Source organism: Cygnus atratus, chromosome 5 (genome assembly GCF_013377495.2).
Source record: "Cygnus atratus isolate AKBS03 ecotype Queensland, Australia chromosome 5, CAtr_DNAZoo_HiC_assembly, whole genome shotgun sequence".
In the NCBI taxonomy this organism is placed as follows: Eukaryota; Metazoa; Chordata; class Aves; order Anseriformes; family Anatidae; genus Cygnus; species Cygnus atratus.
In genome coordinates, this window is record NC_066366.1 from 33,927,712 (window position 1) to 33,940,449 (window position 12,738).

A 12,738-nucleotide genomic window follows, 5' to 3' on the forward strand; every position below is an offset into this window, starting at 1 on the left:
CGTGATTGTTCATAAAATCTCCCAATGTAAAATTTTATAAATGATTAACTAAGGAAGATTTTTTTTAATTAAGTTTAAAGTTTTATGAGGAAGAAAGGAAGAAATGGTTTGTTTTTTTTTTTTTTTTTTACACAACTATGTAATGCTGTGTAGTTCTGTGCATGTATTCATTTTCCTAGAGTTCTCATTTTTCTGTTTGTTATTAGAGCTAGATGTATGGGAGGTGAGGAAGTGAGGTTATCAGTATCCTGTGAATGAGACGTGCAGAGTGCAGCCTATTAGTCAAATGAGAGTTGTGAAGTTGCAGTATTATCAGTAGATGTGTTTAAATATGTATATATATATTTTTTTTGTAAGATTGCAGCTCCTATAGGCAGCACAAGAACACCTAGACTTTTATTTTTAGGGGCTTTGTTTTCATTCTTTACAAGATTACAAGACTGTACAGATATGGAGAGAATCCTAAGAATGTGATATATATACCAGAAATCCTAAAAATCTAAAGGCCAAGAAAGACTCTCCCAACATTTAAAATTACATTTGATTATTTATTAGGCTGTTCTCTGTTATATTTCTAGGAGTCTGATTTACAGCTCTCTGACTTTATGACTCTTGAATGACGTCGTGACTGTGGCAGAAAAGCAGTCTGTGGAAATTTTGTGTCCTGCCATAATCCAAAGGGGAAGGCTACATTGCTCAGGGCTCCAGCCTGTTTGGGTAGTTGTATATGAAATATGATGGGAATAAGGAACTTTAATTTATATTCATCAAGGAAATCCTTCGGTTTCTGGGGAGTTACTAATGTGGCTTTTTGGGTCAGATTTCATACACCAACTGCGATAAATATTCTTCTACTGCTTTTGGCATATTTATAGCTGTCATAGTGTTGTGACAGCATTGTAGATAGCTACCCTTTGTGCCGAAAGCAGCCTAGATATAGCAGCAATGACTGCAATTCAAGCTAAGTCCTAAATATTTATTGGCTTCCTGGGCTGATTTTACAGCCTTCACTGAGCTCCAGGCTTCTGTGGCTGGGCTGCTGTCAGTAGGAAAGACAACTGGTTTAAAGATAGCTCAGGTATGTCTGCACTGCACTCCATTCAGGACACTGATAGCAGCATAAACTCATCATTTAGCATTCCTCAAGTTTGCATCATTTTGCGTTAGGTGCTACCTGTCAGCTGCACACAAACACCAAAGGAAGGTGGTAAAAAGAGCCTATGTTTTAAAAGCCAAGGAAATATGAAGTAGCTGCCTCCATACTTCTCAAGTGTGGGACCATTTTTATCCAGAAAGCAGTGTTTGTATTCCAAGACTATTCCACATGGACAAACATCCTTTTCCACTGTATCTCTGAAATGTACAGATGAGTCTGCCCCAGGCACTAAAGGCCAATAAACTAATCATGGACAGTAAGAGGTGGTAGGGAACAGCCTGCGTTTTCCTAGTAGCACAGTAGCAGCAGGCTGGGCAGGTGTTTGACGACCAGTACAGCAAAAATTGAGATTAAACAGTTGAGCTTCTTCTGCAACTTCAGCCATACCCATTTACTTTTTCCTCTACTTTTTCTGTTAAGCCTCCCAGCTCCTCCTTAGTGGACTGCTGTTTTAAAATCACTCTGGAGTTTGTCGATTAGCTGTTCTACAGCAGAAGAGCAAAGCATTATTTTCAGCTGTAAATGGACACGATTAACATGCAGATTGCAATCAGTCTCTCTCCATCCTTAAGCACGTGGTACAATCGAGTTTGTTCCACTGCGAGAGCATGGTAGAGTGCATATAGCTCACTGCCCTATGCTATGGGGTCAGATTTAAACTCTGTGATTTGCTTCATTTGTTACTGGAACTTGAGATGCAGTAATTTGTGGTAGCAACCAAAGTAGCAGTTGTGGATTCCAGTTTTCACTCATTCTGACTGGTACCTTCCTTCTTTTCTTTCTTTCTTCATCATGCAGCATTGAACACTATTTACTCAGCTGTGGCCTGGAGACAGGAAGGAGCAATGTGGTCATGCACCAAAACTGCCCTTGTTTATTCCAGGCAGCTCTTGGCAGACAATATGGTGCATGGGCAAATGTAATTTTCTGCATGGTCTTCACTGACCTTGCCGTAGGGAATAGGAAAACAGTCATCACAGCAAACTGTAGACACCTCCTAAGGTCTGCGGTGATCCCCCTTCCTGTGTAATAGGTACCCATCCATAGTCTGAGAACTGATATGATTTATTGGTCGGATGCCTGGGGTGTCTACGGGCTGAGTTGCGTTCTGGTCTGAGAGAGCCTGCCTGCATACTGCGATGACTCATCTGAGGGTGCCCTCGCTCCAGGCACAAGCAGCGAGAAGGAAAGAGTGAGCTTCTTTCTTTACAGCAGGAACTTCTCTGCACCACTTCAGCTTTGTGTGCAGTTCCTAACTAAAGAGACCACTTGCTCAAAGACCGAAACTGCAATTAATTCTTCACTTGTGCTGAGTATAAACATCACCTTCTGATGTGCTGGCTGGAGAGATCTCTGCCACCCTTTCCCAAAGTCCTTTTGAGCAGACTTGTGCTTTAGCTGTATGTTGCTTTGTGGTTTTGTGATGAAGGAGTGAGGATGATGCTGTGACTCAATACAAAGAGGGAGGAGAAAAATACATCATAAATGATTATTAAGTTTTTAAAATATGTTAATTCCAGCAAGTGAAAGATCTCTATGCCTCAAAACTAATGCTTGCTTAGGGCCCAGTTACCCTGTTAAGCTGCTTTTGTCTAGAAACCTCACAGAGACTGTGAACAAGGATGCATAAACAGGAATTTGAACTTAAGCAAACCAGAAATGTAAACTGAGTATTGGGTAAAGCTTCCAAATGGTGTGACTCCTTGAGGACCAACGTGTAAACTTTTTAGACAAAGATCAAGATTTTAATGCTCAGCATTATTCAAAGCAAGATTTAGAAATCCTTGAAGAGTAGTTGTTAGAGGCCCATACCATACTCTTCAATTATGAGAATGTCTGTTTCAAAAGAGGCTTTTTTATGCCCAGCTTCTCTGGTTTCCCTAACCTGCTCCATGTGCTGAGCTAGCTGAGGATCATTTCATGAAGCCTGCATGTACCTTAGCTGCTCAGATTGCTTCTTTAAGAATTTAGGACCAAAATCTCTATTGCTAGAAATGAATGTTGGACTAACAAAATAACCAAGAAGAATCTTTTTTTCTCCATGTTGTTTCACGAAGCAGAAATAGTCAGTTGGCGTTTGGCTGAAAAATCAGTTCAAAATAGCAACTTCCAAGCTCAGATATATGCTGACATATATGCAAGCATCTGCAATGAAGGGCAGCCTCTGAACTGTGTTTTAGTAAGAAATGACAATAGAAAAAAGTTATAGTGCCCTCCATATTCTGAGACATCTGTCATTTCAGTGCAATCACAGAAATTGAATTCAGCTCAGTGTTCATATTTGGGAAGAAGAGAGATTCTGATGTACTTATCCCTATAGCAGAAAAGGATGCACAGATCCCTGCGGTGGTATTGCAGTTCAGCACAGGCTGGGACCTCCTTCTGTTATGGCAGATTTCTGGCTGCAGAGTTGGCTTTTCCAGACAGAGCACATTTTTTTTCTACTCATTATTCAAAATAATCTCTTCATAGCATGACCCTAAATCTAAGGTGCTTCATGAGATAGAATGTCCTCCTGAGAGCAGTGCAAAATATAGAATTCTAGACAGCATCCATAATGGATGTTGAAGAGCCTGATGACAGTGTTTTTCAGCTCTAGAGTTTCCTGAGCAGAAGAGAGAAGAATTAGTTCTTTCCTTTTTTTCCTCCACTTCCCTTACTAATAATGTAGGCAAAGGAAAAGTCTGTAACTTGATTTTGATGACAGTCATCCTGCAATATTTCAATAGTCAGCATTGAAAACATTACTTTGGCTGGGTTGGATGTCGCAGTGAAATGTCCTTTGCTATTTAATACCTGCCTCTTGAAACGTCAGACAGAGGTGTAGCGTTCTCTCTTAATTTTGTGGAACTATCAAGCTTTGAGATACGAAGAAGTTGTGGCTATCACCTGGGACAAGGTTGATTATTTGGATGGGAGTTTTGGGGCTAAGGAAGGCTAAGATGTGTCCGTGGTAACAGACCTGATGTTCTGTACCTCAGTCCTAGTGCCTGTGCCCTTTGGATTCCCTCCTTGACTACTGCTTGGCTCTACTTCCACCCCTGGCTCTTTCTTCCATACTTGACATTCTTCTGTATATAGAAGTACTGCAAAATTGCTGCTGTTCAGCTAGTCTTCTCCGTAAGTCCAGTCCACAGGCTTTTGGACTGTGAACATACAATCATGTAGGGCTTTTTGACATCAGTATGTTTCCATTCCCTTGGGATCCTATAAAGTTCCCTAAGATTCACCTCTATGACTCCTGCTGTACCACAGAGGGCTTTCTTGACCAGTCTTTCACAAAGCAGCTCCCTAAAACATGAATCATTTGATTGCTTTTCTTGTGTTTTTTGGATCTTTGTTCTGTGCTTCCTATAATAGAGTGACCAGATTTGTACACGTTATTCCAGAAGAGACCGTCCAGCTGCCTTACCGAATGCCAAAGTAATAACGTCTGTGGTTTATACACTGTAGCCTTCCATATACAACCCCAAAACCTTGTTTGCCTTTGTTACTGCTGCCAGATGTTCTGTGGATGGTTTTCAGGCTTATTGTGGTGAATGTCACCATGCCAGTGAATTTCAGCAAATTTAAGCAACTTTGAAATGATTCTTTTTTCCGCATGGTTATCCTCAAGTCAAACCAAACCGTGTTGTCACTTGAAACTGCCCAGTTTTGGTTACCTCCTTTTCACACTGAATCACCGCTACCTGTTACCGGTTTCTCTGAGGGAATCTCTTCAACAGCATTTCCCCTTTATCAGGCCCCTTTCTGATTGCCTGGTTCACTGGCAACTCCTATCTGCAGAGCCCAGCTCTGTGGGTCTGGGGAATAAGGCTAGGAGTTTTGTAGTCAGAAGTATCCAGTCTGCTTGAACTGAGAGTAGAAGAGAGCTTGAGTTTTTTCCTAGAAATGAAGCAAGGGGAGGGAACAACCTGTAAGAGAATTCTGATGTTCTCACCTCTCTTTTTCCTGCAGATTTGCTGACAGCACAGGAATACCACTGCCTGCTGCAGCTGCTCTGCCCTGACTTTCCAATGGAACTCACTCAGAAAGCAGCAAGGTGGGTCCTCATCTACTCTTTTAAAGCAAGATCAGCCCTACACACATGGACTTAGGAACTAGATCTGTGGGTAAAGATATGAACAGGGACCTTCAGCTTTTAAGATTCTGGGGAAAACGATGTTATGATTTGAGATTAAGAACAGAGTGTTTTTTTCTAGCAATGAGAAAGAATGTGTATTTGTGGTATACAAGGACTGAAATATCAGCGCAGAATGCTATTGTCGTCTCTAAATTCAGAAGATGAGTTGCATATAAAAAATGTTAGTCAAAGTGGTTTTAACTGATACCATTTTAAACTCTATTTAAAATAGTTTACCATTTTAAAAACATGTTCCTTCCCCCCCACCCTTCCCAGTTTCCTATGTTTGATCACATGTAAAAGGTACTAAGCTCTGAAGGATTGCCAGTGTTTTAAAGTACTTTAGCTAAGAACATGGTAGCTAATCTGTTTGAAATTTTATTTTAATCTAGACAAGGCCTAAAGCAGATAGATGGCTCAGGGCACTGATAAGGTGATATGGGATTTTTTTGCTGTTAGTGCTTGCTGGTTCCAGTCCAGCCCAGGCAGTTGATTATTAACTATCTGATAGTGAAAATGTAATAAGCTATATGCATCTGTTGGGGTAGGGGGTCAGTTCAGATCTCAGTAGGAGTACACACACATATATATAATCACAGCAAGATTACTGAATAAATACTTTAATTCCTAGCCATCTCAGTAGAAGGGGCATGAAAGTTAAAGGCTTTTCATGGACCTAGATATAACATTGGAAACAGAATCCAGGCATGTGATCAGGATGATAGCTGCTGCCTGTGTTGCTCACGGCCTGCATAACGAAGAGGTCCTCATTTTCTATCTTTCATTCTGTTATCTTTCTTCAGCATCAGAGTCCCTTGAAAAGTATATTAAGAAAGGAGAATGAAAAGGTGTTATCCATCTGCTAGTACTTCCACTTGGCTGATTCTCTGAATTCTTCCCAGGCTTCTCTGTTCTGCTGTCCGAACTGAACCGCAGTTAAAGCTGTGTTGCTTCAATTAATACTAAAAGAGGAGCGCTACCATTCCCTCTAGCTCATCAGCGGGCCTTCTGGGCTCTGCGGAGTACAGTTGCTTGGCCTCCAATGCCGGACTAAGAAAGAATGCCGACCCTGTAGCAGGAATCTAGCTGCTGCTTCCTTTCATGGAGGTACTACAGCACCAGTCCGATGTGCGGGTGTGCATTTCAGAGAGCTCCAGCTGAGCTGAGCAGGAATTTTTGATGGTGCATGAAAAGAGTCTTCAGCATATCTACACATGTTATGATGTTTGTGTCAAGGAATTTAATCCACAAGGCTGTTGTAAACTAGAGGCCCCATTCAGGGGCCTGCTGCGCTGTTGTGCGTGTGCCTTAGAGACAGACAAGCCAGCTTTGGGAGCAGGTGTTAGAGGGAAATGAGATCTCTGTCTGAGGCACCCCAGCTCAGGTGGGGATGACCTCACTCTTGCTGTTGGCTGGCCAGAGATTTACTTAAACATCACTGTTCTTCTGTTACAAGATAATTTGGTTGAGCAATTTTAATAAAACTCGTCATGTTTCTAAAACATCTTTCTCATTGCTTCTAACTGCTGCTCTCTCTCACTCTTTTTCCTTTTTCTTGCCCCATGCTACTGCTTATTCTGGTTCCCACTTCCTATTGTCCTCCTTGGTTTCTCCAGTCAGGAAGGTGAGCCCTGCAGGCTGCCTTCCAGCACTGGTTGCTTACGTCCTCGCAGAGCAGGACTGGCACACGCCAGACCTACTGACATCGCTCCTCCTTCTGTCCGCACACCCCCAGCAATTTTGGTGCTGATTTGCCTTGGGGAAGGAATTAAGCGAAGTGGTGGCAGGAGTAGCCCCAGCATTCGCTGCTACAGCCAGGACCCGTGTAATTGTTGGAGCAGCCACAGTGGCGGTCCCAGCGCTGCCTGGCTGAGACGATCTCACAGCACGGTGCGCTCCACTTGTCCTTGAGCTGTTGCTACGCGCAGATAACAACACTGGAAGGGAACAGGACCTGGAAATGTCAGCGCAGAATAACAGAGGCTACAACAATATAGGTTTATTAGCATTACACCAGAGACCTCCATTTGTCTGTACCTGTTGCCACACAAATGCAGAGGTCATAACCCCCCAAAAAGCCAAGCTGTAAGTGAGATTTCTTGGACTTTTTTTTTTCCTTCAAAGGGCCATAGGCATTAGCAGATTAAAGATCTTAATCTACAGAGATACCTTTGATCTTCAGAGGCACCTTCTGGCTTTCTGAATCTTGAAATTGCAAAAGAGCAGAAAAGGAAGGGATTTTCAGGTTTGGCACTGGGATCTCAGGACCTGTACCTGAGCACTGACTTCTCTCTTGTAACAGAAACCCACAGAGCTCACTGCCTGCATTACAGCAGTGGGAACCAAGTAGGTCACAGGTCCCATGCTGTTTTATGCAATATGGGAGCTCACGCTGCACGGGTCTCTGCTAATGGAAGCGTACTTCTGTTGGTAAAAGATTGCCTGAGAGTGCAGATCTTGCCCTTTTTTCATGTTCCATTTATTTTTGCCTCTGTGTATCAGTAAACTAACCAAGTCCCTGAAGACCCATTTGAGCCAGCCTGGCCTTAAGACACATAGTGTCAGTTAGCCCTTAATGGTAGCAGGGAACAGTAAAAGTCCTTTCAACTTGCCTGGTCTAGAGTTTGTCCTGGGGACATCATGTCTAGTCTGGGTTTCTGAGATTTTCACCACAGTCAGCAGATGATAAAGTTTCCCCACTGGCACAATAGTAAGGCTTTCCTGTCAGCCAAACCCACTTGAACCCTGAAAGACCACTACAGCCTTATCAGAGTCCCTGAAGTGGAGGCATCTTTCTTCCGTCCTTTCCAGAGTTTCTCCTTAATTTTCATTATTCATTAAGTGCTGACTACTAACCTCGTAAATAAGTGTGTGCCCCTAAGGGCTTAAAATCTAATTTGGACAAGAGTGAATAAAGAAACCCTTGAAATATCAGCTACCTGATGAACTCTTTTGAGTTCCAGTTCAGACTTTTCAGATTTCATTCTCAGTTTAGCTCCTGCTGGCTAGGTTACAGACCATCAATGGCTGGGATTCTCTCATTGCCAGATACTTCAGGGAAGATGTACAGATATGTTGCATGTGATGCTTTCTCAGCTTCCCTGGCTGCGCAGTCAGCTGGCTATTTGGGGGAATAGCCAGCTGCAGTCAATCTCCTCATAAATGATTGTATTGGATTTAAAGACTTCTCAACATTTCCGGAGTGCAGGCTCCTGGGCCAAGTGGAGTCAGTAACCCAGCACCAGAGTGCACCTGCTTCTATTTAGACGCTCCTCCGTTACATATGTGCCGTACAGCCCTCCTTAGAGGCTCCTTGCTGTCTCTAACAGCAAGAAATGTTAAATTCTCAGACCTCTGCCCACTTCCCGATGCTCTTCTGTAAGTAGCAGAGCGGGACTTCCTGCTGCAGGGCACACCCATTGACCGTAGCTTTAGATTTAAAACAAGTGAAATTAGTTGATTGTTGTGAGGGTGATGTAATACTGTCTCTACACAAAATGAATATGTAAAAAATCTCTCCACTATTGTTCTCCTGTTTCTCCAGGATGAAGAAATGCACTGGTAAAAGCTTTGGAGCTCGTGCTTTGAGGGTATCTGGGAGACAGACCATTATTTCAAAGGAGGGATTGCAGCTTCTCAGTGATGTGGCCCATAGCATTTCCAGTGCTTAAAGAGTGGTTGGAAATGCCAGTAGCTGAGCAATATTGCCTGAGAGATGAAGATGCTCTGCCTGCCAGCTTCAAAGCTATTTCCTTGATGTGGCCACTGACAATCTTAGTAACATGCTTATTAGTGAGAATTAAGCGCTGAAGCTACTGCTTCTTTAGACAGGAGGAGGAGGCTTCTGGAACATAATAAATAAATCAGAAGCACTTTGACATCTTCAAAGGGTTTTGTTTTAAATACTGGCTTTTTCTCCTGGGGACCCTCTTAGCCCCAGCCTTTCTTCTTTGAAATAATTAATTCAAGCTGCTCTGCATGTTTGATTTTGCCGCAGTGAACAGAACTGGTCTGAGTGGCGGGGAAGTAAGCCTCTTGCAAGATCCTCTAACTCTTCTAGGTCAGCCTCCCACACAGCTCCCTGGAGTATTTTACATGAGACATAACAGTGTTTCCCCAGCAATGTGTTTAGACCATTGATGCTGCAGGAGTTGGTGTGAGGATTGCATTTGGCCGTGCGTTCAAAAGTGTCCTACGAGATGACCCACAATTTGGCTATAGCGAACTGGTAATCCTTCTTGTGTGATATCCCAGATACTGACCATACAGGGTCAGTAGACCTGCTTCTGCTTAAAGTTGCATGGTGGTCCAGAAAATGCACAGCTGAAAGGAAGTGCCAACCACCTTTCTTTAACATCCTCTGAATACTGTTTTTTTTCCTGTCAAAGTGATGTGTTTCCTTCTGCTTTCCAGTCTCAGTTATCGCTCATCAGCCCAAGTTTCCTAATCCCTGGTAGTGGCCAGAGCATTGTTTTCATTTTTATATATATATATTTTTTGCCCTAACTTAGTTCTGAAATCTAGCGTGTTTTCCAAAAGGAGGAGGTGGACTTTGCTATCACTTGTACTTCATCTCTGTGGCCTATTGCTGTTATATTATGTATTCGTAAAGTATGATTCAAAATAAGGATACATGTAACTCCCTAGATGCACCTGGGGCTTAGCAGAGAGAAAGAAGACATTGTCCCTTGTCCAGGAAGTCTTCAGTCTCTATGAAATTTGACCTGATAATATATGAAAAGGGACTGATTCATAAGAAAGGGAGGACAGGATGTTTATGGTGTGTAATTTTAAAGCTGATTGTTGATGCAGAAGAGACATCGTGTTATTTCCTCTGTACTCCGGTGGAGTTTGACCATAGGTTGGAATTTAATAGCTATTGTTATACTTGTGAATCTGAAAATAGCCTAGTTCAATAAAATCTGGTGTACAGAAGAATAGCACAAGTCTCATTCTGCTTACACCAGTATTATAACCATGTAACTGCCTGGCCTGTAGCACAGTTACTCTTTATACAGCCATGCGAACCAGCCTAGAAGTTTTACTGCCAACGTTCATTCCATCACATCCCCCAGGCTTGAATGCTTAACGTTCATCTTGCACTGGTCACACTGAAGCTAGTGTGTGATAGCACTGATATTCAGGGTCTTCTCCTCACCTCAGGTTCTCAGGCTCCTTTCATTTGATGTTAGGGTGTCCACATCCATGCACTGGTGGGTGTTCCCATTGCTCTCTCCTAACCTCTTACACTGGGGCAAGCTACTAGCAGTTCTCAGTTGCACATAGCTGCCTAGCTGCACTTTCTCTGGGTCTGGGGTTCCTGCTTGAAGACTTTAGTCCTTTTGGAGATGCAAAACTGTTTCTCTCATCTTATTCCTAGGATTGTGCTGATGGATGATGCTATGGATTGCCTGATGTCTTTTTCTGATTTCCTCTTTGCTTTCCAGATCCAGTTCTACTACTCAGGTAAATACTGGGAAGCTGCTGATTTCACCCTCTGGCATATCATTACAACCTTACAGCTTTTCTGTCCCCGCAGTTTTTTCAGACTTGTAAGGACACGCATGTTTTTTCACAGAGAATATATAGCTAATGGAACCCATTGATAAAAGCTATCACTGATGCCAATAGATTAGGAGGTCTCATAAGGAGGTTCCAAATTTTTATGAATAACAAGATACCTGTAATAGCTATGGCTTATGCATGTATTTGTCTTAGCCCTGAGACATAAATTTCCAGCTTTATCTAGTGTATGTTAGCACCTAACAGTTAACTTTTACTAATTTTTTTTTTCTGTAATTCTGTAATACACCATTTCTGTTTCTGAAGTACTGGTCCCTGCTGGAGACAGGATCAGAACGGCCCAGAGCAAGCCTAACCCAATGTTCTGGCCCCAACAGGGATCAGGAGTTGGTGCCTCAAAAAAAAAAAAAAAAAAGGAACTTGGCAAATTCATACAATTCTTACCCCTAATACTCATCCAACTGCAAGCTGTTTTCAGCTCGAAATGTTTCTGAAATGCGTATAGTTTCTACAGCTTTAGAAACACCCAGGGGATTCCTCTCCTGAGGACTTTTCCAGTCTCCCCTTGAAATCACATCAACATTTAACCTCCACAACTCTGCTTGGCAAGGAGTTGCATGGGTCTGCCACCTGTTCCATGAAAAACCACCTCTCATTTGATTGAGAGCCCCTAGTTGGAAGGGAAAATGAACAGTTAATCCCTATCTATGTTTTTCATATTATTGGTCATTTATCATATTCTACCCCTCTCCCTCAGTTTGAGTTTTAAGTAGGTGGGGTACTTCTTTTAAGATTATTGACAGGAAAAGTACAAATCAAATACTAATAGTTTGTGTATACATATTTTTATGTACGCTCACACACACATACACATCTGTAAAAATCCTGAGGTATTTTTAAACTAAAGTTCAGGTGGCAAGGAGGAGAAACTTGGATGAACATTCATGTGCTTTTTCTTTACAGGGAGATGTTTTAAAATATGTTGGCCTGTTTGTCTTAGCCCCCTAAAATGTTGTTGAGGAAAGGAACTCATCCAGGAAACTGCTTAAGTGGGGAAAAAGAGGGAAACATTTCCCTTATCAAGGTTAGATATGCTCCCAAGCATGGGGCACTGCTGAGGCAGTCACTCACTCGTCTTGCAGCACAGAGCACTTTCTGAAGGCAACAAAAGCTCATGGGATTCTGTCCACTCACACTGACAGTTCCTGCTGATGGGCACAGCTCTTGGTTGGCCTTGATCAGGCAAAAGGGGCCAGGTCAGGGATACTGGGAGACGCTGGCTAGAAGCTGTGGTGGAGCACAGTTTGTGGTCAGAGTGTAGCCTTGGGTGGCCTGCTGATCTGATCCAACCTGTCAGTTCCCATCTTTCCAGCAGTTATGAGTCAGCTGCTATTCCTAATACAAACATCTCTATTTCTTAGTACTTCTCTGTGTATACTTCCCCCGTAACTCCCCTGTGCATATCACAACATTACCCATGACAAGTCATCAAAGAAAAACAGTTAAAATGGTGATTTTGGGTTGGGCAGAACCAGGCTTGCAGTGCCTTTAGCTGTGGACAGAAAATGTGCTTGGAAAGTTTTTCTCTGATACAACAAATATTTCCACTGAGCTGAAAAACCTCAGCACAGCCCGAGGGCCCGCTGACATCCCGCCTTTCCTTTCCACCCGCCTCACGCACATCATCACACTTCCATTCACTGGGGACATAAATGCCACTGGAGTCCTCACAAACACGCCCTTGTGTACACACACTCAGACATCCCAGCCCTGTCGCGCTCACCCAGGCACAACGCACACACGCAGCCTGTCATACGCTCTCCCACCAACCCACACACATGCAAACCACTCCAAATGGAATCTAGATTTGTAAACTGCTGACCACATCCATAAACAAACTTGTTTAAAATTAGGCTCTTGCAGTAAACAGTGGGTA

The 12,738-nt window shown here is 42.8% G+C and overlaps 1 protein-coding gene across 2 annotated transcripts in view; it reads left to right on the plus strand.

Annotated features, from left to right (window-relative positions):
- The window catches only part of CSTPP1 (centriolar satellite-associated tubulin polyglutamylase complex regulator 1), an 81,596-nt gene that overhangs the window by 60,323 nt on the left and 8,535 nt on the right, over nt 1-12,738 (plus strand). For both annotated transcript variants that reach the window (XM_035539981.2, XM_050710998.1), the window contains 2 exons: nt 5,114-5,198; nt 10,660-10,745. In XM_035539981.2, the coding sequence (XP_035395874.1) occupies nt 5,114-5,198; nt 10,660-10,745 (171 nt within the window). The remainder of the gene's footprint in view (nt 1-5,113; nt 5,199-10,659; nt 10,746-12,738) is intronic.